This window comes from Lepidochelys kempii, chromosome 25, assembly GCF_965140285.1.
Source record: "Lepidochelys kempii isolate rLepKem1 chromosome 25, rLepKem1.hap1, whole genome shotgun sequence".
Taxonomy (NCBI): Eukaryota; Metazoa; Chordata; order Testudines; family Cheloniidae; genus Lepidochelys; species Lepidochelys kempii.
In genome coordinates, this window is record NC_136404.1 from 6,708,258 (window position 1) to 6,732,562 (window position 24,305).

At 54.2% G+C, this 24,305-nt stretch overlaps 1 protein-coding gene across 4 annotated transcripts in view; it reads left to right on the top strand.

The window, feature by feature from the left end:
* Positions 1-1,451: 1,451 nt before the first annotated feature.
* Positions 1,452-24,305, top strand: part of LOC140903111 (uncharacterized) — a 32,207-nt gene continuing 9,353 nt past the window's right edge. Inside the window, exons 1-6 of one of the 4 annotated variants that reach the window (XM_073323887.2) lie at positions 1,469-1,797; positions 11,836-12,217; positions 16,217-16,354; positions 16,992-17,073; positions 23,160-23,229; positions 23,310-23,413. In XM_073323887.2, the coding sequence (XP_073179988.1) occupies positions 12,171-12,217; positions 16,217-16,354; positions 16,992-17,073; positions 23,160-23,229; positions 23,310-23,413 (441 nt within the window). In that variant the 5' untranslated portion in view covers positions 1,469-1,797; positions 11,836-12,170. Of the gene's footprint in view, positions 1,798-11,835; positions 12,218-16,216; positions 16,355-16,991; positions 17,074-23,159; positions 23,230-23,309; positions 23,414-24,305 lie in introns of all 4 variants that reach the window. The other 3 variants (XM_073323888.2, XM_073323885.2, XM_073323886.2) reach the window with 3 other exon arrangements.

Below are 24,305 nucleotides of genomic sequence, written 5' to 3' on the forward strand. Positions count from 1 at the left end.
GGGCCCTCCACTAAGTGTCCAGTGAATACAATGGCAACAAGTTTTACTCCACAGCACCTCTGCTGGGACTGGGGGAGCTGGGGGTCCCCACAGCCAGCACACCTGCCCTGTCCCCCACAGCACCCGTGCTGGGATTGAGGGAGCTGGGGGGGTCTCCCACAGCCAGCACTCCTGCCCTGTCCCCCACAGCACCCCCTGCTGGGAGAGGAGAGGCTGGGATGGGGGGTGACCCTCCTGCTGGGGAGCAGCTCGGGCTGCAGTACCTGAGCTTCCCCACCGCCAGCCCCATTCCCAGGAGACGCGTCCAGGTGCCAGCGACTGGCTGACGGGGGCACTGGTGGCAGGAGACCGGGGGCTTGTTGGACACGGCGTCTCCAGGCAATGGCTGGCGTCTACTCGCCACCCCCTGGGCAGTGCGGAGCAAGCAGCCGCTATTTCGGAGGGCGGGTGCCCCAGGCGGCGGGGAGCAGCCTGCGCTGGTGGGCACTGGCTGAGGGTGAAGGGGACCTAGGGGGGGTCAGGCAGGGAAAGTCGAATGGGAGGGGACCTGGGCCCTGAACCCAGGGTGAGGGGCTCTGTGGGTGAGGGGCCCTGGTTCCGCTCTGCATCCCCCCGCCCGCCCTTCCCTTCAAGGGCGGGAGGTTTCCCAGCTCCCCGGCTACTCCCATGGGCATCCCAACACTAGCGCCGGGGTACCGCCCCCCTGGGGCTGAGTGTGACGCCCCCGCACACCCCTCCAGGGACAAGGTAATGAGGGGTAACCGTGGGTGCTGCGGCCCTGGTTACAGCATACGGGGGAGTCAAGAGGAAGTGGGGGGAGGGAGGACAACACGAGTAACTTGACAGATGGGGATCTGAAAGCACTTCCCAGACATGCGCTAAGCCTCACACCCTGGGGAGGGAGCAAAGTATCATCTCTGCAGGAGAAACTGAGGCACAGAGCAGGGCAGTGACTCGGCTGAGATCACCCAGTGAGGCACTAGCTGCACCCCCCGCATCCTTCCAATTCCTGCCCCCTCCTGCCCTGCTCCTTCCCATTCCCAAAACCCCTCTGCCACTGCTACTGCCCCCCGCTGGCTGGAACCTGAATGGCTCAGCTGTGTGTCATAGGCCCAACACTGTTAGCAGTGATTCTCCCTTCCATCCCTGTTTTTGTATACAGGGACTCTGGGTTCTGGCCCCAGCATGGCTGTGGGGTTCTGGGTGCGCAACAGCATGACTGTGCCTTCATCCCAGCACCGAGGGCTGTCACAGCTCAGTTTAGGAACGTCTGCGCAGCGCCCGGGGTGGAAGGGGCGTCGGAAGCTTTTGTGGGCATAAGCTGCCATCTGATTATCAGCCTGGCTGCCAGCCTGGCTTTGGCGTGTGCTGGCATGTGCCATGCGTGTTCGTGCACGGCTGTGGGCGACGGGAGGAAGGAATATAAAGATGATCTCAGAGCCGGCAGTGGTGCAGAGGCAGCTTTGCCATGCTTGGATTTCCTTGAAGGCGGAAAACACCTGCTGACCGGTCGCCGGGGAAACCGTCACGAGGAACAGAGTCCGGAGTCACTGTGGCTAGGAACGAGCAGCCCTTGGTGCGCCAGGGCCTCTCAGCGTCGACATCAGCGCAGGCTTCCTGCGGGCAAGTCCCCCAGGCCAGCCCAGTTCCAGCCAGCGCCGGACTCTGAGCTTTGAACTCGCCCTCTGCCGAGTTGCAGACGGACAGACAGGAGCGCGGCCAGGGGATGAGGGAAGCGTGTCCGATGGAGCCCCAGCTCAATGGAGCGGACAATGCCCTGGGCGAGGCGCGGGAGCCGTAAGTGGATTTCTCCTTCCAGGCGTTTAGGAGCGGGCTGTCCCTGGGGCCCTAGGGCTGGCCCCAGCCCTTCCATCAGCCTGCCCCTGAGGGACCCCCCCACCCCCGTGCCCTGAGGAGCAGCCTCCGGGAGGGGGCCTGCAGCGTCTCTCGGTGCCCAGCCACCCACATGCAGGCACTGCTAGCGTACGGGCACATGGCAGCAGGGCTTAATTTGTAATGAAAGACACGCCGGGGCTCAAGCAGTTTTTTTATTTTCATAACTGATGCGGCAAGCCCAGAGGTGCCGGGGCTCTGAACTGCCGGGCCCAGAGGTATCAGGGACCAGCCCTGCCAAGCCCAGAGGTGCCGGGGCTCTGAACTGCCGGGCCCAGGTGCCGGGGCTCTGAATGGCCAAGCCCAGAGGTATCAGGGACCAGCCCTGCCAAGCCCAGAGGTGCCGGGGCTCTGAACTGCCAACCAGAGTTCCGGGGCTCAGCCCTGGCATGAATTAAACACTACGCGGCAGAGGCATTGGGACAGCGTTCGCAGTGGGGGAAAACACACCTGTAACCCCTGTGTGAGACGTTCGGATGCTGTCACCCCTAGTTCCAGTGCCCCAGCACGCGCATGTAGGGAGAGAGATCTTGGTCCAGTCTGTCCTCTCCAGGCTAAATTAACCCAGACTCCCTGGGGATTCCTCTGGGGGTGTGTCCAGGGGTGTATTGGGTTTGATTCCTCTGTGTGCTGTGACAGGGCCAGGCCAGATGGCGACAGGAGAGTGAAGGCAGATATATTAGTCCCAGATTAAGCAGGTGCATTTTCCCTGGGTAAGGTAACGGGCAGTTCCAGAACAAGAAGGAACTTGCAATTCAGGCAGGCAGCGTAATTAGGACACCTGGAGCCAGTTAAGAAGCTGCTAGACTCAATTAGGGCAGGCTGGCTAATCAGGGCACCTGAGTTTAAAAAGGTTTCAGAGTAACAGCTGTGTTAGTCTGTATTCGCAAAAAGAAAAGGAGTGCCACAAGTACTCCTTTTCTTTTTGAGTTTAAAAAGGAGCTCACTTCAGTTTGTGGTGTGTGTGAGAGGAGCTGGGAGCAAGAGGCACCAGGAGCTGAGAGTGAGAACACGGACTGCTCAAGGACTGAGGTGTACAAGCATTATCAGACACCAGGAGGAAGGTCCTGTGGTGAGGACAAAGAAGGTGTTGGGAGGAGGCCGTGGGGAAGTAGCCCAGGGAGTTGCAGCTGTCACACAGCTGTTCCAGGAGGCACTCCACAGCTGCAATCCACAGGGCCCTGGGCTGGAACCCGGAGTAGAGGGTGAGCCTGGGCTCCCCCCAAACCTTCCAATGTAGGAGGAGTTGACCTGGACTGTGGGTCCCACCAGAGGGAAAGGTCTCTGGGCTGTTTCCTGACCTACATCGTGGATCAGCGGAGACTGTGGGGATTGTTCTCCCTTTCCCCACGCTGGCCAGTGATGAGGTTAGCTGAGTGAACGGCAGGTTTGAGCCACTAGCAAAAGTGGCCAAACTGAGGGCTGCCGTGAACCTCTGAGGCGAGCAAATCTGCCAATAAGCACAGGACCCACCAGGGCAGAGTAGGAATTCTGTCACCGTACATGTCCTGGGTTCAGTTCCTGTCTTGGCTACAGAGTCCCAATGTAACCTTGAGTAAATCTGTTACCGGCTCCATGCCTGAGTTTCCTCCCCTGGGGGTGGCTGCAAGGCTAGGCCCCCACCTGGAAAGGCTGGGCCATGGAACCTGCTAAAGGCTATAAAGCTCTTCAGAGCCCCTGGGCCGGTAGGGCTGGGGTGTGTTCCTGGAGAGTTTGTCTTGCTCTCGGGGCCTGCAGCGTGGGCCTGCAGCAGACTTGATCCAGGGGCCGGTGGCTGTGGCTGCTTGGTTCTGCGGCAGGTGTGGGCGTCCCAGGAGCTGTGGGTGTTGGGGTGGAGGTAGGGAGGAAGTGGGGTGCGTGGTTTGGGGGGCAGGGTGCGAGTGGGGCTGTGGTTTGTGGGAATGGCGGTGGGAGGGGGTGTCTGAGGGAGGTGGAGTGTCCAGGGGAAGGAGTTTGTGCCCTGGGCTATGCATGTCCCCCACCCGGTGTCTGAGCGCTGCCCCCCTCTGTGGGCTGGGGCAGCTCAGCTGTAACACGCACAGCTCTCTCCTCCCCAGACATTCAGCAGTGCTGGCCTGCCCTGTCTGCTGTGGGGTGATATGACCCCCCCCGCCTCTCCACTGGCATCACCCCATTGTGCCGGGGGTGCCTGTGCAGCGGCCAGAGCCAGGAGGGGAGGGCGCCAGTCACTCCCCTCCGGCAGCCTGGGCTGGGCTTTGCTGTGAGCCCAGCACTTGCCAGCATCACAGGGCCTGACCTGGCACAGGGAGATCAGCGAGCTGGTCGGAGTAGGGACCCTGGTGGCCTGGATGTGCCTGCTCGGCCCTGGGCGTCTCCACAGGGCACAGAGCATGACCTTGTGGGTGAGGCATGAGACCTGGGCTCTGTTCCCAGCCCTGCCACATGCTCCTGGGATGACCCTGAGTAAGTGATGCCCCCACCCCGTGCCTCAGTTTCCCCATCTGTAAAGGAGGGAGAATGATATCTCCACCCCTGGGCATGCTGTAGGGCTTCAGTCACTGACTCATATCAGGGGCCTGCTGCTGGAAGTGTGTGTGTGCGCAAAGGGAAATCACTGCACTTACACAGCCCTGTGCTATTTGCAATGGGGCAGGAGTATAATCTCCCCTGTATCACAGCTGGGAAAACTGAGGCATGGAAAGGGGTGTGACTTGCCCAAGGTCACCCACTGAGTCTGAAACGGAGCTGGGAATAGAACCCAGGAGTCCTGGCCCCACTCCCTTGCTCTAGGCACTAGACTGTAGAGTTTGGGTTCACACAACGAAAAGCACTACATGTAAGGACTCCCTTGCTGGGCCTTCCCGCTTTCGACCACTTTTCCCCCGGACAAGGAAACAGCGGTCAGGTAACCATCGGAAAGGCCAGGCAGATTCAGGCTGGGAGCCATCTAGCCTAGCATCCTGCCTTGGGCAGTGGCCAGCATCTCCCAAGACCAGCAAAGCTCCCTATCTCCAGGAAAAAAACTGGCCAAGCCTGCCATGGCAGAGGGTCCATCATTTGTCCGCAGCGGGGTCCGTGCATGCTCTTGCTGATCAGCAAAACACCCAGCAGCAGCTTGACAACTCAGCGACCCTGGGGTCAGACACCCTCTTCCTCCCTCCGCTGGGGGAGGGGTTTCTCCTCCTCTCCCCTGTCCATGGGTGGGTGCAGTTACCCGGGCGGGGTATCCAGGCCCTCAGAACATGCAGATGGGCCCTGTGCTGAGCTCACTCCCAGCAGGAACATGTGTTTCTGGAGCCTTTCCAGCTAATCATCATCTCGGAGGGGCCAGAGAGCTTGGGAGCAAGGTGCAAACCATCATAAAATCTCAAGGCTTGGGAAAGAGGAAACAACCTTGTGGCAGACGTGGGTAACCCCGTGGAGGGGCAGCTTGTTTTTTCTTTTCCCTGTAACGCTGGGAGAAATCGGACGTTTTGTTGGGCATGAGAGGGGCAGGTGGATTCCGAATCCCGGCTCGGCCCCAGCCCTGCGCTGTCCTTTCACCTCCCAGCCCCACCGTCATGGTAGGTTCCTACCCTGCCACTGTGATGAACCTGAGTCCACAGACACGATCCTCCCTACACACAGCAGAGGGGAGGGGATCCTCCTCCCTGCCCCACACAAGCTGAAGAACTAGCTACTATGTGTAGCAGGGCCCAGCCACTAGAAAGCAGCAGCCACAAAGCACTAGAAGGGGGCTCTGTCAGGGTGCAGTAGCTCAAAGGAATACTGTGGTCCAGTGGAGAGTGCTGGGCTAGAGAACCCCTGGCCGGTCTGGGTGCTTCCCCCCAAAGTCCCCCTGGCCTACAGGGTGGCTTTAAGCAAGCCATTTGGCCTCTTTGTGCCTCAGTTTCCCTGCTTGTACAATGGAGATAATGATCCTGACCTCCCTTGTGAAGCATATACAGATGGACTGGGGTCAGTAATAGTCATCCATCCTGAATTCACAGCTGTGGGCTGGGTTAGTGAATCGTTCAGTGGAAGCCAGCCAAACCCCCAGTAATAAGAGATTCTATCTCGGTGTCTCTCTCGTCCTGTAGCAGCAAGGCATTGCATGCCATTATTCTTCATTATTTAACATTAATGTTGCAGCAACATCTAAAAGCCACAGCCAGGCTTTTGTGCTGGGTGCTTTACAAACGTATAACCAAGGACAGTCATGTTTCATGGGTTGCATAATACCAGGAGAAGACTCCATGCCTGTAAAACTAAAGGGGCTCTTTATTAGGAGGACTATGTATAGAGGAGTTGGAGCTGCAGCAGACATTCCAGCCATGTGCACCCAGACTGACTCTGGGGTGCCTTCCCACAAACTCTTCCCTCCTGCAGCCTGTGTTCCTCCCTCCAAGTTCCATGCCAGTTGCTACAAGCCCCTACCCCAAAAATCACACTCCAAAAAACAGGAGGCTATAGGTGGGTGAGATGAGGAAGATGGGGCAATAAATAAATGAAAGGGGATAATTCCTAGCCAGTCAGTAGAGAGATCCCAGCTCTCCTTTGCATAACCATTCTCACACTGAACTTCCCCCTCCGCATTACCGAGGAGGGCTGTGCAGGACAAGGTGGTGGCTTTGTGGCATCTGCCCAGGAGTGGTTCCTGAGCCCTCTCGCAGGGGAAGCATGAAGGTGGGTTGGCAATAGGTGGCTCTGTAGGGCAGGGGTATGCTGGGGAGGGCTTTCTGTGTGCAGACAAGGAGCGTGTGTGCAATGCAGCATCTCACACACCAGCTGCTTTAAGGCTCTTTGCCATCCCAGCCCACCCCAGGGATCACATCCCTGAGCTGTGCAGCCGTGGATCCGGCCTGCGCTCTCCTGGGGACAGCAACCTCACCTGCCCAAGTCTCCCACCAGTGTCTCCCTGCCTGTCCCCACCCATGCATGGCAAAGCCTCCCCAGCAAAACACATAGAGCTGCCCCAATCCCTCCTGAAGCCTTCCAGCGCTGCCAGTAATGCCCTCCTGCCAGGGACACGCTGGGCCTTCTGCTTTGCTGCTTAACTCTGTCTGCCTGCTGGTGACCTCACCCTCCTGTGGCCTGTCTGACATGTAGATTGCAAGCCCCCAGGGGCTGGGACCTCAAAGGTATTTAGGCACCTAATTGCCACTGATTCCAATAGGAATTAGGCATCTCAATACCTTTGAGGACCTGGGCTTGTCTGCTTTGTTACATCTGAACAGCACCTGGCGCAGTGGGACCTGGTCCTTGGCTGGGGCCAACAATAAATAACAATGGCACAAACTGGCCAGCATGGGCCCAAACCACTATTTCCAGCTCCTCCTGATCCCATTCGAGCTCTGCTGGAAGCCAGGAGATAAGCGTGAGGCCCGGAGCAGTACAGGTTGTTCTCCTCTCTTCTCAACAAGCTAAGATTTTAAAACCCAAAGCCCAGATCCACCATGCGACCCACTCATACCACCAGAAATAGAAACTCCCCAGGGAAGGCAGGAGTCCAAATATACCGCTCATGTCAGGAAAGGGACGTGACGCACAGAGAATGGGCCTGAATTCATCTCCTACCCAGCAGATGCTGCAAAAGCAAAAGGCATTCTGAGTGCAAATGAGCTGTCATTTCTGACTTGACGTGTGTAAAATACAAGGGGTATATTTAGCGGCTTGCCAGACATTGTTCCTACTGGGACATCTAGCTGTGGTGACTATAGAAACAGCTCTGAATAAGCTCTATATGGCCACAGCTTTGCTACCATGTATAGGCTCTTCCCACACTGAAATGTGGCCATCTCTGGGGTAGAACAGCACAGTGCAACTGGAATTTCAGCCATGGCTGCTTCTCCTGCATGAAGGATTTAACCTCGCTGCCCTGGTGCCTTCTCCACCAGCCCCACGCGACGGTCTCTCGGACAGTGGCACTGATTTCCCCTTCCTGTGGGTGCTGCACTGTATACCTCAGACGCTGAAAGCAATAATCATCCGTGGCACAGTTGGCCATCCCCATCTCTGGCCAATGCCTGAGGTGCAAACAAGTAAAAGGCACAGCCCTTCTGCCTGCCACCAGGGGTAGATACAGCTTCTACGTGTGCATGAGAAATTGGAAAGGGCTCCGGCCCCACTGCCTTCTTGAACATAGTGTGCACAAACCACCCTCCGCCGACTGGAAAGCTTGGTGTATGGGTCTGCTTCTTTCACTCCATTGGCTCTTCTGCCTGCGCACGGGCTAATGGCTCCCTCAGAGTCTGGCGCATGGCGGCAGAATCTTCACTGCCCTGCTCAGAGGAAGAGCTGTCCTCTGATAAGTGTCTCTGAGGCTACCTTCTCCCAGGGAGCCTGTGCACTGGATGGCGTCTAATCAGTTACACCAGTGTGAATCCAGAGTCACTTCAGTGGAGTGACTCCGAATTTATGCCTGTGTCAATGAGCAGAATCTGGCCTGCCGGTTTGGTTAGGGGTGTGTGAATTTTATCAGTATAGCCAATCGTGTGGACACAGTTATACCAGAATAAAGGTTTCTGTTACTGGTATAGCTGATTTCCCTTCCCTTATATTGGTGTAACTGTGTCCACATTAGGGTGTTTTACCACCAATACAGACCCAGAGAGCCCACGTTTGTGTGCAAACAAGGCTAAGGCAGGTTATGATGGGCCAGAGTCGGCGTTCAGCTAGTGGGATCCTGTAGGGAAAGCCCTGTGCTCCCCTGCCCACCTGGGCACTGTCCAGCTCCCTGTAGGGTTGCCAACCCTTTAGGGTGTCTAGGAGTCTCCAGGAATTAAAGATTAATCTTTAATCAAAGATGATGTCATGTGATGACACCTCCAGGGATACATCCAAACAAAACCGGCAACCCTGCACCCTGGGAGAGCAACACCCACTCTGCTGGCGGCACCCTGGGAAATGCCACCCCCTCAGCCCCGAGCCCCTCCCACCAGCCCTATGGGGCATGGAGTTGGGAAACAGCGAGGCCTTTCTTTGCTGTGTTGGGGCTGGTCCAAACTTTCCCATCACAACCGTGGTTCGACCGGCACGTGGGGGTTCGACTCGGATTCTCTGCGTGACGAGAGTTCCCCAAACCCCGAAATGCTGCCATGGTGCCTCGGTCGCTATTATCCTCTCTGGGCTGGGCTCCCCAACTGGACTTCATCTCCCAGGATGCCCTGCCTCCCTGCTCAAGAGAAAATGACATTTATTTTCATTTCCACCAACATTTTCTGAGGGAAACCCCCCTGTTTCTCAGCAGCTCGGCTGGGCCTGGCCCCGTTACATCCAGGAGACGTGTATGCTCTGCTTGTGGCTCTTGCTTGTTGAGATTTTTCCCTCGGTAGAGGGGATAAAGCCACCACAAACAGAGAGTGCATGTTTTGCTGGGAAAACACAGTACTCCTGTAGAATCAATAATGCTTCGCTATCCTTTGCCATCTGTAAGGCTCTCGAACTGCTCTTTGAAGATGGTAATGAGTTAAGGGTCAGGGAGGGAATCCCCATCCCCTTTCCATCAGGAAGAAAACCGAGGGGCAGGAAAGGGAAGTGAAATTAGGTAATGCAGTGAAGCAGTGGCAAAGAACCCAGGAGTCCCAAGCCCCTTTCCCCCATGTCCAGAGCTATCAATCCAGCATGACTGAGCTGTCACTGCTGACCGGAAGATGTTGATAAATCGGAGAGGGTTCAGAGAAGAGCCACTGGAGTGATTAAAAGATTAGAATATCTTCCACTGTTGTAGGCAGCGTTGTTGTAGCTGTGTCGGTCCCAGGATATTAAAGGTAAGAGCTTTTCTTGGACCAGTATATGGCTTATTACAACAACCCCTGCTCCTTTTTGTCCTGTGGTTACAGGGGTTGTCATAAATATAAAGGGAAGGGTAAACACCTTTAAATCCCTCCTGGCCAGAGGAAAAACACTTTCACCTGTAAAGGGTTAAGAAGCTGGGATAACCTCGCTGGCACCTGACCACAATGACTAATGAGGAGACAAGATACTTTCAAAGCTGGGGGGAACAAAGGGTTCTCTCGGTCTGTGTGATGCTTTTGCCGGGACCAGAGCAGGAATGCAGGTCAGAACTCCAGTAAAGGGCTAATAAGTAATCTAGTTAGATATGTGTTAGATTCTGTTTTGTTTAAATGGCTGATAAAATAAGCTGTGCTGAATGGAATGTATATTCCTGTTTTTGTGTCTTTTTGTAACTTAAGGTTTTGCCTAGAGGGATTCTCTGTTTTGAATCTGATTACCCTGTAAGGTTTTTACCGTCCTGATTTTACAGAGGTGATTGTTTTACTTCAATTAAAATTCTTCTTTTAAGAACCTGATTGCTTTTTCATTGTTCTTAAGATCCAATGGTTTGTTTCATTGTTCTTAAGATCCAATGTTCACCTATGCAAATTGGTGAGGATTTTTATCAAGCCTTCCCCAGGAAAGGGGGTGTAGGGCTTGGGGGGATATTTTCGGGGGGAGATGTTTCCAAGTGGGCACTTCCCCTATTCTTTGTGTAACACTTTGGTGGTGGCAGCGTTTTACCTAAGCTGATAAGAATAAGCTTAGGGGGTCTTTCATGCAGGTCCCCACATCTGTACCCTAGAGTTCAGAGTGGGGGAGGAACCTTGACAGGGGTGTTTACGGGCCACTGCACCTTGAGCGGGCCCTTGAGATATGTTAACTCCTTATGCTAAACAATCTGTATTTAGCTGGTCCAGTACATTTCCCAGCCCTGAAGAAGAGCTCTGTGTAAGACTGAAAGCTTGTCTCTCTCGCCAACAAAAGATATTACCTCACCCACCTTGTCTCTCTAAAGGACTGGAAAACCTGCCTTACCAAGGAGCTCTATCTATTTAGCTTAACAAAGAGAAGGTTAAGGGGTGACTTGTTTACAGTCTGGGGACCAAATATTTGATAATGGAGGCTTCAGTCTAGCAGGGAAAGGGCTAACATGGTCCAATGGTTGGAAGTTGAAGCTAGACAAATTCAGATTGGAGAGAAGGCATACATTTTTGACAATGAGGGTAATTAACCACTGGCACAATTGACCGAAGGTTGTGGTGGAGTCTCCATCCCTGGCCATTTTTAAATCACGCTCAGATGTTTTTCTAAGTGATCTGCTCTAGGAAATATGTTGAGGAAGTTCTCTGGCCCCTGTCATGGGGAAGATCAGGCTAGAGGATCACAGTGGTGTCTTTTGGCTCTGGAATCTCTGGATTTGTCAATAATCTGCCCAGGAGATGGAGCTGAGACCTTGCAGGGTGAAGCTTTATCAGGTGGAGGGTCTCGGGGGCACAACCCAGGAATCACCAGGTAAAGAATTTTTTCAACTAAAGAATTTTTCATTGAATGCCCTTTTGGGGACCATTTCCCCCAAAATAGGTGTTTTTCAAAATAGCACCACAGAATAAATATTTCCTACTGATTTTTGATCAGCAGCGTTACCTGTGGTTCCATTTTCTGAAATGAGACATTTTAAAACATTGTTTTTTAAGTTTCAAAATAAAATTTGTGTTTCGGGGGGGAGAGGGAAAAAAACCAAACCCCTCCTGCCCTAAAATAACGCCAAAACCCTTTTAAAAAAAATAAATCTTATTTTGAAAATAGATCGGTGATGAAAAATGTTGCTAAAAATGTCTGATCATTCTGGAAAAACAACAACATTCTTTGGAAATATTGTTCAGGTAAATCAGAGCTGCCAAGTCCAGGTGTTCAGAAATCATGAGACTGGCTTAAAAATTGCCTTTTAAAGAAACAGGGTTTTGCCTTGCTTTCGGGCCATTAGGGGTTACCTTTCCAGTGTTTCTCTGCAACCACAAGGGCTAGAAATGACTGTTCTTTTTTTATTACAAGCTGTGATTCTCTCATATTCACATGACTCCAGGGGCTGGGGCTTTAACCAAAACAACAGTTATGGCCAGACTTGCAGGACTGGGACACTGCATCCCCATGCTGTAGCCCTGGGCTGGGGAGTGTTTGATTCAGTGGTTACACACTAAAGGCACACCTGGTCTCTGCTTTCAGAGCAGGATCTGCCCAAGCAGATCCTGGGAAGTGAGGTCAACACTCAAGTGAGAGGAATGTGCTGGTGGGCAAAGGGCCATGTGCTTGCAGCAAGAGTGTTCATTCTCTGGGTCCGGCCCTTTAAGGAAATGGTATTTGGAGCAACGCCTCCCTACAAACTCGACTGGGCTGGTCCCAACAAGCTGGGCCAGCTGAATACAAGGCATCCCTTCCCATTCCCAGCCAGCTGGGAGGAGGCTGAGGGGCAGGAGCATCAGAGCCAGGAGAGGAGTGTGTGAGGCAGACAGGCTGGAGTGCAGCAGGGATCCGGAGCCCAGCAGAGCAAGTGGGAACCCATGGGAGCCGGGGTGGGACGCGACCCCTCAGCTGTCTCAGTGATGAGGTAAAGGGTGTGTGTTGGCTCCGGTGGGCTCTGATCTCAGCCAGGGTGGGGGTGCTTTGGCCCCCACGCAGAGGTGGGAAAGGGCCCCAAGGTACAGCTCTGAGCACCCCCACTCTGCAGCTCAGGCTCGTCTCCTGTTCTCTCCCCCTCCCCCCTTCATGATGCCAACTCCCACTCGGCAACAGAGACTCAAAATCCCTTTGCTCTCAGTAGAGCGTCTCTCGTGTGCCGTGGGATTGCACCGAGGGCTTGTTAGCAATGGGGGAAGCTGAGCCATATGGCAAACCAGTGTCATGGCTGAGACTCGAACGCAGGAGTCCTCTCCCCCACGCCACTCTGTTTACTCTAACCACTAGGTAACTTTTCCTCCCAGAGCTGGCAATCTAGGGATTCCGTCCCCAAGTCCGCTCTCTAATTAACAGGCTGCCCTGCCAGACCTGGGAACAGAACCCAGGAGTCCTGGCTCGCCATCCTCCGCTCTTACCCATAAAATCCCACGCTGTCCAAAGAGGCCTGCGCTAACATAGAGCTATAAATACTCCGGCAGGGCCTTTGATTGTGGTGAGGAGGAGAGGTCAGGCTGGGATGGGTAATGGGCAGCTCTTTTTCTTTTCATGGTTGAGGACACTGGGATGTTTCTATCAGGCCCCAGATGGGTGTTTGGACAGAGCTGTGGACTGATTGAGCTGCGGCTGGTTGGCATGTGCTCAGAGTACCGTTATGCCTTCGCGATGCCTGCGTGTGGGGTGTAGTGTTGCCCTAGAGGGGAGGATGCCCGTGGAAACCAGCACAGTCATTTTAAAGAGCTCAGGGCTTTTGACTGTGGGATTCCCCCCAAGGGTTTTATCACCAGCAGGCACCCCTGCGAGGCTGGGCCGGGTTAGTCTCTCCATTGTCCAGAGGGGGACGTGAGGCACAGACAGGCTAAGTGACATGCCCGGGGGCACACAGGAAGCTTGTGGCAGAGCTGGGAACTGAACTCAGATTTTAAAGTCTCAGGCTCACACCCTAGCCACTGGACTTAACTTCCCCATGGTCCCCATGTCGCCTCCCTATTCCCACTGCATGCTGGCGCCAACAGGAGGCCTGGAACCCCGAGTTCCCAGGCAGTGTCACAGGGCTCAGAGCAGCAGCAGGAATGGTCAGGGTTGAACAGCCAGAGGTTCCCTCATCTCAATGGGCCTGATCCTGGGAGATGTTGATCACCCCCAAGCCCCCACTGACACAGGATGCTGTGCACCCCACATGGGCCCGAGCTTGGGGAGATTGAGGGGATGAAGAGCTCAAACAGAAAAGACATGCTTATTCAGTGCTGCAGGAAACCCAGCTCTCTCCTCCTCCCCTCCCCCCCCCCCCCCCGGCAGCACAGGGCACCCCATTACCCAAGCTCCAGGCCTCATGCTGTTCAGGGTTTTGTGGGGGTGGGGGGAAGAGGTTAATCTGATGTTAAAGGCAAACAAGGCTGTCACAGGGCGAGAGGCAGTGGGAAGGGAACAATTCCACAATGCAGTCTTCTCCCTGATTTAACCCGCTCTGAACACAACCGCCCAAGGGGTAAACTCCTGTCTGGGTCATTTGTTTCTGTAAGAGGGAGCTGGGAGGGGTGACAGGTCCGGCCACTGGGCTGGAGGCCAGGAATTGCTCAGATCCCCTGCCCAGCTGTGTGTATATGGGGGAGAACAGCCCTTACTGCATGGAAAGGGTTGTGAGAATGAATTGATTGGTGTTTGCAAACCTCATTGGAAGGTAAAGGCAGGTTGGGCCACCCTTGCAGTCCTTGCACAGGCAAAATTCCCTTTGACTTCAAGGGGAGATCACGCCCAGTATCCTGTCTCCAACAGTGACCAGTTCCAGCTGCTTTAGAGGAAGTTGCAAGAATCCCTGCAGTGATGAGATAACATTCCCCCAGGGGAAGTTCCCTCCTGACCCCCATGATTCAAGGTCAGGTCATGCCACGCCCTGAAACATGAGTGTTTATCTCCCTTTTGCCTTAGGAAGCAAAAATCAAAGGCTCCATAATCTACTGAGAACCCTCCAGTTCCATTGCTCTGGGTCAGGGCTTTAGAATCTGCCCCGATGCTGTTACCATCTGACATGCAGGGTATTACACAAACTGAAACTGATCTTGCACTGTATCAACACAGTATTATTAACTTCCAGCTAATTACAGCCAATCCTTGTTAATTCCCCTAAGGCAGGGGTGGCCAACCTGAGCCTGAGAAGGAGCCAGAATTTACCAATGGACATTACCAAAGGGCCACAGGAATATGTCAGCAGCCCCCCATCAGTTCTCCCACCCCGCTCCCAGCGCCTCCCAGCCACCGGCAGCCCTGCGGATCAGCGCCTCCCCACACCTCCCAATCAGCTGTTTTGTGGCGTGCAGGAGGCTCTGGGGGGGAAGGAGCGAGGGCACGGCAGGCTCAGGGGAGGGGTGGGGAAGGGGTGGAGTGGGGACAGGGCCTGTGGCAGAGCCAGGGGTTGAGCCGTGAGCCCCCCTCCGGCACATGGGAAAGTTGGCGCCTGTCACTCTAGCCCCGGAGTCGGTGCCTAGACAAGGAGCCGCATGTGGCTCCGAAGCCACAGGTTGGCCACCCCTGCCCTAGTGGGAGGGACACTTGTTGCGAGTGATTACATGTTGTGAGTTAGCAAGTAAATGAATAAACCCCTTTAAAAAAAATAATGAAAAGGCAGAAAAATGGACTTTATGCTTTTGTTCCGCCAGTTGGCGGTTTAACTGGGAATTGGTCCTGCTTTGAGCAGGGGGTTGGACTAGATGACCTTCTGGGGTCCCTTCCAACCCTGATATTCTAGGATTCTATGACGCTAATTGGTGCTGTGCGGGGAGGATGGAATCTGCCGGTGCAGCGTGGTTGGGCTGATAGGGAACTGGAGTCAGCGACAGGACACCTGGGTTCTACTCCTACCTCTGCCATTGGCCTGCTGGGTGACCTTGGACAGGTCACCACCCCTCCCTGTGCCTCAGTTGTCCCATCTGTAAAATGGGGGTAATGATACTGCTCTCCTATGCAAAGCGCTTTCGGGATCTGCTGATGGGACGTGCTCTGTGAGATCTCACAGCAGCCTCCCTCTGCGGAGAAGCAGGAGACGGAGAAGCTCATACAGCTCGTGTGCAGATTGTGGAGGGCTGAGACTCGGCTGGGCCCAGCTGAGTGGCAGCAGCACTGGGATTGGGGCCGTTTGACGCTGCCCTCTCTTGGCTGTGGGATTGTCACGCAGCTTGTTGGCCCTTTCGCTCTGTTCCCCTCCCCCCTTTGCTGTGTCTGTGAATCTGGCTTTTCAGCAGGGGTGTGCCTCACTCCACCCTGCCCCCGGGGCCATCTGATCGGCCTGTCTGAGACCAAGGGAGGGTGGAGGACATCAGAAACGGGGCCAGGTCGTGTTCTGCACCTGGCCACGGAAAGGCCTTGCCACGGTCCATGGCAGGGGGGGTACGAGTCCTAGAGGAGGTGCAGCTGGGGACTGGAGAGCAGGGACCCACCCCCCCTGCTGCAGCCCCCCAGGCTGGCTGTGCTGTGAAGAGAGCCCTGCCCCCTCCCCATTAAGATCAGCCACAGAAACTCTTCCCTGGGGACTCAGCTGTAAAGACCCCCCAGACCCGGGGGGGGGGTTGGGCGGGGCAGAGGGGGCAGGGAGCCAGTGGGCATCACTCAGCTGCCCCACGTGTCTCTGGAGTTTCTCCATGGCCTGGGGTAGCACCACCATTACCTATGGGAGAAAACAGCCTGCAGGTTGGAGTGGGGCTGGCTGGGGAGGGCGGGGACGGCCATCGGCCAGGAAGGAATCGCACCCGTGTCACAGCAGGGACCCCGGGAGTGATGGCAGGGGGTGGGCCGTCTGCACTGACGGTAGCTGCCAGCTGGGGCACTAGGTGAGCAGGAAAATCGAATCCCCCCCTCCATCTTGGGGAGATGAGGGGGCAGGAATGAGGCTCCTTGCTGGGGGCGCCTGTCACCCCACCCTGCTCTCTGCCCTCCCCAGCGGCCTGGCTGACCCTGCCGCCAGCTCCGGGAAACTCAAGAAGAGCAAGAAGAAGATGCTGGAGCTGAAGAAGTGGCAGAGCCTGGAGGAGACGGGGAGCGATGCCCCCCAGCCAAGGAAGCACCCCAGCCTCTCTAGGTGAGGCCCTGCCGCTCCCACAGGGACCTTCCCCAAGAACAAGGCCCCACCACCCCCGAAATTCCCTTCTCAGACTCCGCACACGTGGGCCCAGGCGAGCTACACTGCCCTGGAAAGCCGCACAGTCACAGTGCACCCCCCTCTCCCACCCAGACCATCCTCAGTGCCTCCCTGTGCTGCTAGGGTTGCCAACTTTCTAATCACACAAAACTGAACACCCTAACCCTGCCCCTTCCCCGAGGCCCCGCCCCTTCCCCAGTGCCCCTCCCGGCCAATGGGAGTGCGGAGCCGGTGCTCTGGGCGGCGGCAGCGCGCGGAGCCCTGTGGCCCCCCTGCCTAGGAGCTGGACCTCCTGCCCGCTTCCGGGGCACAGGGCAGAGCCAGGACAGGTAGGGACTAACCTGCCTTAGCCCCGCAGCACCGCCAACCGGTCTTTTACTGGCCTGGTTGGTGGTGCTGACCAGAGCCGCCAGGGTCCCTTTTCGATTGGGTGTTCCAGTCTAAAACTGGACACCTGCTCACCCTACGGCCTGCCTGCCTGCCCCCTGAGTCCAGCCCTGCCCTGTGAGGACTCCCCCCCGCCCCCACCCTGTCCAGGGCTCTGCCTCTCTCACTTTTGGCCTCTGGTGCATTTCAGATCAAAGACCTATGACCTGTCTTTCTCCAAAGAGACCGAACAGGAGCCGGCTCTGAGCAGGCAGAGGGCCACCTCGTCCTCTGTAAGTCCCCCCGAAGCTGGCATGGGGTGCGGGGGGTGGGGATGGACTCTGGGGGTCAGGATCCCTGTGGGGTTGGGGGTTGGGATGGCAACCAGGGTTTAGGATGGATGCTGGGGGGGTGGAATATCAGGGGGGTTGGGATGGGTGCTGGGGGTGGGGTTGGGATACCTGCGGCAGGGGGGTTGGAATGGATTCTGGGGGGTTGGGATCTGTGTGGGGATGGGGATTGGGATTCATAGATTCATAGATATTTAGGTGAGAAGGGACCATTATGATCATCTAGTCTGACCTCCTGCACAACGCAGGCCACAGAATTTCACCCACCACTCCTGCGAAAAACCTCTCACCTATGTCTGAGCTATTGAAGTCCTTAAATCATGGTTTAAAGACTTCAAGGAGCAGAGAATCCTCCAGCAAGTGACCCGTGCCCCATGCTACAGAGGAAGGTGAAAAACCTCCAGGGCCTCTTCCAATCTGCCCTGGAAGAAAATTCCTTTCCGACCCCAAATATGGTGATCAGCTAAACCCTGAGCATGTGGGCAAGATTCACCAGCCAGATACTACAGAAAATTCTTTCCTGGGTAACTCAGATCCCACCCCATCTAATATCCCATCACAGGCCATTGGGCCTATTTACCATGAATATTTAATTACCAAAACCATGTTATCCCATCATACCATCTCCATAAACTTATCAAGTTTAATCTTAAAGCCAAATAGATCTTTTGCCCCCACTGCTTCCCTTGGAAGGCTATTCCAAAACTTCACTCTTCTGATGGTTAGAAACCTTCGTCTAATTTCAAGTCTAAACTTCCTGGTGGCCAGTTTATATCCATTTGTTCTTTTGTCCACATTGGTACTTAGCTTAAATAATTCCTCTCCCTCTCCGGTATTTATCCCTCTGATATATTTAGAGAGAGCAATCATATCTCCCCTCAACCTTCTTTTAGTTAGGCTAAACAAGCCAAGCTCCTTGAGTCTCCTTTCATAAGACAAGTTTTCCATTCCTCGACTCATCCTAGTAGCCCTTCTCTGTACCTGTTCCAGTTTGAATTCATCCTTCTTAAACATGGGAGACCAGAACTGCACACAGTATTCCAGGTGAGGTCTCACCAGTGCCTTGTATAACGGTACTAAATCCTCCTTATCCCTACCAGAAACACCTCTCCTGATGCATCCCAAGACCACATTAGCTTTTTTCATGGACATATCACATTGGCGGCTCATAATCATCCTATGATCAACCAATACTCCAAGGTCCTTCTCCTCCTCTGTTACTTCTAATTGATGCGTCCCCAGCTTATAACTAAAATTCTTGTTATTAATCCCTAAATGCATGACTTTACACTTCTCACTATTAAATTTCATCCTATTACTATTACTCCAGTTTACAAGGTCATCCAGATCCTCCTGTAGGATATCCCTGTTCTTCTCTAAATTAGCAATACCTCCCAGCTTTGTATCATCCGCAAACTTTATTAGCACACTCCCACTTTTTGTGCCGAGGTCAGTAATAAAAAGATTAAATAAGATTGGTCCCAAAACCGATCCTTGAGGAACTCCACTGGTAACCTCCCTCCAGCCTGACAGTTCACCTTTCAGTAGGACCCATTGTAGTCTCCCCTTTAACCAATTCCTTATCCACCTTTCAATGTTCATATTGATCCCCATCTTATCCAATTTAACTAATAATTCCCCATGTGGCACGATATCAAACACCTTACTGAAATCTAGGTAAATTAGATCCTCTGCGTTTCCTTTGTCTAAAAAATCTGTTACTTTCTCAAAGAAGGAGATCAGGTTGGTTTGGCACGATCTACCTTTTGTAAAACCATGTTGTATTTTGTCCCATTTACCATTGACTTCAATGTCCTTAACTACTTTCTCCTTCAAAATTTTGTCCAAGACCTTGCATATTTCAGATGTCAAACTAACAGGCCTATAGTTACCTGGATCACATTTTTTCCCTTTCTTAAAAATAGGAACTATGTTAGCAATTCTCCAGTCATATGGTACAACCTCTGAGTTTACAGATTCATTAAAAATTCTTGCTAATTCTTGCAAGTTGCAGTGGGGGAGGTTTAGATTGGATATTAGGAAAAACTTTTTCACTAAGAGGGTGGTGAAACACTGGAATGCGTTACCTAGGGAGGTGGTAGAATCTCCTTCCTTAGAGGTTTTTAAGGTCAGGCTTGACAAAGCCCTGGCTGGGATGATTTAACTGGGAATTGGTCCTGCTTTGAGCAGGGGGTTGGACTAGATGACCTTCTGGGGTCCCTTCCAACCCTGATATTCTATGATTCTATGATTAATGGGCTTGCAATTTCATGTGCCAATTCCTTTAATATTCTTGGATGAAGATTATCTGGGCCCCCCGATTTAGTCCCATTAAGCTGTTTGAGTTTCACTTCTACCTCAGATATGGTAATATCTACCTCCATATCCTCATTCCCATTTGTCATGCTACCTGTTACGGAGTCCCTGAGTGATGCTCTGGAACTGCTCCCTACGAACCCAGTCAGGACTCTGGGGCAGTCTCCTGTCTGTGAGCAGACTGTCTTCAGGACACACAGCTCACACAGCTTCTACCTTCCTGGGTCTGACCTCGGAGCATTCAGCATCCTCTGCCCCTCCGTGCGCTTCCCACAGCGAGTCCACCCATGCGGGGTCCTGGGGAAGCCAGAGGGCCCTGCACCCCAACTCTGCAGTCAGATGTGACTCTCAGCCAGCCAGTAAAACAGAGATTTATTAGATGACAGGAACATGGTCTAAAACAGAGCTTGCAGGTGCAGAGAACAAGACCCCTCAGCTGGGTCCATTTTGGGGGCAGTGAGCCAGACAACCACGTCTGCCCTTCACTCCATGTCTCCAGCCAGCCCCAAACTGAAACTCCCTCCAGCCCCATGTCTCCAGCCAGCCCCAAACTGAAACTCCCTCCAGCCCCATGTCTCCAGCCAGCCCCAAACTGAAACTCCCTCCAGCCCCTCCTCCTCTGGGCTTTGTCCCTTTCCGGGGCCAGGAGGTCACCTGATTCCCTTGTTCTCCAACCCTTTAGCTCTCACCTTGCAGGGGGGAAGGGTCCAGGCCATCAGTAGCCAGAAAACAGGGTGTTGGCCATTCTCTGTGTCCAGACCCCTGCACACACCTGCCCTCTAGGGCTCTGCAATGATCATACACCCTTATCCCACCCCCTAGATACTTAAGAACTGCATGGGGAAACTGAGGCACCCCCACACTATTCAGAGGAAACATTAAGAACAGTCCCGCTTCGTCACACCTTGTCTCTTTGTCTCCTTGTCCCCCCTCCCCCCTCCCACACACAAACCCACTCTCCTGCTGGTAATAGCTTATCTAAAGTGACCACTCTCCTTACAATGTGTATGATAATCAAGGTGGGCCATTTCCAGCACAAATCCAGGGTTTAACAAGAACGTGGGGGGGGCGGGGAGGAAAAAAAAAGGGGAAATAGGTTACCTTGCATAATGACTTAGCCACTCCCAGTCTCTATTCAAGCCTAAGTTAATTGTATCCAATTTGCAAATGAACGCCACTAGCCGTCACCTTCAGCCCCCAACTAAAACCCCTCCAACGCATTATTAAGGATCTACAACCTATCCTGAAGGATGACCCAACACACTCACAAATCTTGGGAGACAGGCCAGTCCTTGCCTACAGACAGCCCCGCAACCTGAAGCAAATACTCACCAGCAACCACGTACCACACAACAGAACCACTAACCCAGGAACCTATCCTTGCAACAAAGCCCGTTGCCAACTGTGCCCACATATCTATTCAGGGGACACCATCACAGGGCCTAATCACATCAGCCACATGATCAGAGGCTCGTTCACCTGCACATCCACCAATGTGATATATGCCATCATGTGCCAGCAATGCCCTTCTGCCATGTACATTGGTCAAACTGGACAGTCTCTACGTAAAAGAATAAATGGACACAAATCAGATGTCAAGAATTATAACATTCATAAACCAGTCGGAGAACACTTCAATCTCTCTGGTCACGCGATTACAGACATGAAAGTTGCTATATTACAACAAAAAAACTTCAAATCCAGACTCCAGCGAGAAACTGTTGAATTGGAATTCATTTGCAAATTGGATACAATTAACTTAGGCTTGAATAGAGACTGGGAGTGGCTAAGTCATTATGCAAGGTAACCTATTTCCCCTTGTTTTTTCCTACCACCACCCCCCCCCCAGAGGTTCTTGTTAAACCCTGGATTTGTGCTGGAAATGGCCCACCTTGATTATCATACACATTGTAAGGAGAGTGGTCACTTTAGATAAGCTATTACCAGCAGGAGAGTGGGGTGGGAGGAGGTATTTTTTCATGCTTTGTGTGTACATAAAAAGATCTTCTACACTTTCCACAGAATCCATCCGATGAAGTGAGCTGTAGCTCACGAAAGCTTATGCTCAAATAAATTGGTTAGTCTCTAAGGTGCCACAAGTCCTCCTTTTCTTTTTGTGAATACAGACTAACACGGCTGTTACTCTGAAACCTGTCATTAAGAACAGTCTCACTTTGTCACACTACCATTATCCCTAAGATCCTCTTTAGTCTTATTAAAGACTGAGGCAAAGTATTTGTTTAGATATTGGGCCATGCCTAGATTATCCTTGACCTACACTCCATCCTCAGTGTTTAGCGGTCCCACCTCTTCTTTCTTTGTTTTCTTCTTATTTATATGGCTTTTAATTGCCTTTGCAAGGTCCAACTCTACTTGACTTTTGGCCTGTCTCACTTTATCCCTACATGTTCTGACCTCAATAAGGTAGCTTTCCTTGCTGATCCCTCCCTTCTTCCACTCCCTGTAGGCTTTCTGCTTTTTCTCAATCACCTCTCCGAGATGCTTGCTCATCCAGCTTGGTCTACAACTCCTGCCTATGAGTTTTTTCCCCTTTCTTGGGATGCAGCCTTCTGATAGCTTCTGCAGCTTTGATTTAAAATAATCCCAGGCCTCCTCTGCCTTTAGATCCATGAATTCTTCAGTGCAATCCACTTCCCTAACTAATATCCTTAATTTTTGAAAGTCAGACCTTTTGAAATCAAACACCCTAGTTGCAGATTTATTTTTGTTAATCCTTCCGTTCAGTTTGAACTGAATCAGTGCATGATCACTTGAGCCAAGATTGTCCCCTACAACCATTTCTTCCATGAGGTCCTCACTACTCACCAAACCAAATCTAAGATGGCATCCCCTCTAGTCGGTTCAGCAACTACTTGACGAAGGAATCCATCAGCTATCGCATCTAGGAAAATCTGAGCCCTATTGTTATTACTAGCACTCGTCCTCCAGTCTATATCTGGGAAGTTAAAGTCTCCCGTGATCACACAGTTCCCATTAGTATTTACTTCATTAAAAACATTAAAAAGGGCTCTATCCATATCCAGATTAGATCCCGGTGGTCTATAGCACACCCCAAGCACTATCCCAGGGGAGGCTCTAATAGTTTTCTTCCCCAAGAATGATGGGAAGATGGGCACTGTGGTTTAGGATCGGTGCAGGGGGTGGGTTTGGGATACCGGGGGGGTTGAGAGGAGTGCCAGGGCAGGGGGTGGGGTTCGTGCTGGGGGTGGAGTTAGGATACCTGCGGGGGGGTGGGATGCCCGTATGAGGGGTATTAGGATGGGTCGCTGGGTGGGGGGTTGGCACCGTCCATTTGCCAGAGTACCTGGCATTAGCACTGGGCTGTGCCAGCTGCTGGAGAGCCGGCTCTCCTGGACAGGGGTTGGCAGCGTTGGGCAGGTCCCGGGGTACCCATCCCCCCAGCCAGCCAGGGGGAGAACTGGGACAAGTCCCTGTGTGCCCACAGCCTCCATCAGGTCCCGCGTGTGCCTCCTCCCTGCTCCCCCACCGCATGGGATCCGGGGGGCCCGTCCTAGTGTCAGGGCACATCTCAAGGTTGGCTGATAGTCCTTGGGATGGTGCCCAGCATGGGGGTTCTGAGCTGGCCCCAAGCTGCTGCCAGCCCCAGCAGACCCTCGGGCCCGTTCCGGGGATGCAGGGCGGGGGGGAGGGCGTGTTCTCCAGGACTGACGCTGCCCCTGTTCCCTCCCCAGTTAGCCAAGCGCCTGGCGAGCTACCACAAGGCCTTCAAGGAGATGCCCGAGGAGGAGTCCCTACTGGACAGTGAGTGCCGCTCTCCCCAGCCGCCCGCCTGCCCCCCCATGCCTTGCCCACTCACCCGCCTCTCTGCCCCTCGCCCACAGGTGTCTCCTGTGCCTGGCAGAGGGAAGTCCCCTATCACGGGCGCCTCTACGTCTCCCAGAACTACATCTGCTTCCACTGCAGCATGCTGCTCCGGGACGTCAAGGTAGGGCCCCTGCGCCCCACGGTGGCTCACGTGGGCTGGTAGCACGGGGGGGGAGGAGAAAGAGGGACAGGCATGGGACGTGTGGGTTGTGTGGGGGAGGGGGTGGGTGGGATGCATGTAGGGGGCAGGGGGCTGGGATGTGTGGTTGGTGTGAGGGAAGGGAGGGAGGATGGGGTGGAGGTGTGGGGGGGCGGGGAGATGGGATGGGGAGCGGGTGGGGATGTGTGGGGGAGGGGAGGTGGGCTTGGGGAGGGGGTGGGTGGGATGCATGTAGGGGGCAGGGGGCTGGGATGTGTGGTTGGTGTGAGGGAAGGGAGGGAGGATGGGGTGGAGGTGTGGGGGGGCGGGGAGATGGGATGGGGAGCGGGTGGGGATGTGTGGGGGAGGGGAGGTGGGCTTGGGGAGGGGGTGGGTGGGATGCATGTAGGGGGCAGGGGGCTGGGATGTGTGGTTGGTGTGGGGGGGGCAATGTGTGGGGTGGGGGTGTCTGTGTGCGTGTTTTTATCTCCTCTCCCTCTAGCCCCCGAGGGCAGCGCTCCCCTCCCCCAGGGAAGCCAGCCCAGCAGCGGGTTTGCTCACCATCGGCCACCCCAGCTGGGCCCCACGCGCCGGCTCCTCTGGGCTCTCTACAGCTGCCCTCTGAGCTTCCACCCTGGCACAGGTGCCAGGCAGCCTTACTGAGCCGTGGCCGGCCTTCTGTGGTGCTGCCCCGGGCCTGGCACCAACGCCCGGGCCAGGGGCTCAGCACCCAGCTGGAGGTCAAGGAGTGGCCCCCATCAGGCCTATGGAGCTGGCTGGTGTTGGCATGGGATGCCAGTGGCTGCCAGGCGCCCAGGTTAGCTGTTGGTGTCAGAGGCTGAGGAGGCCCCTGGGGGGGGTCTATGTCAGGGGC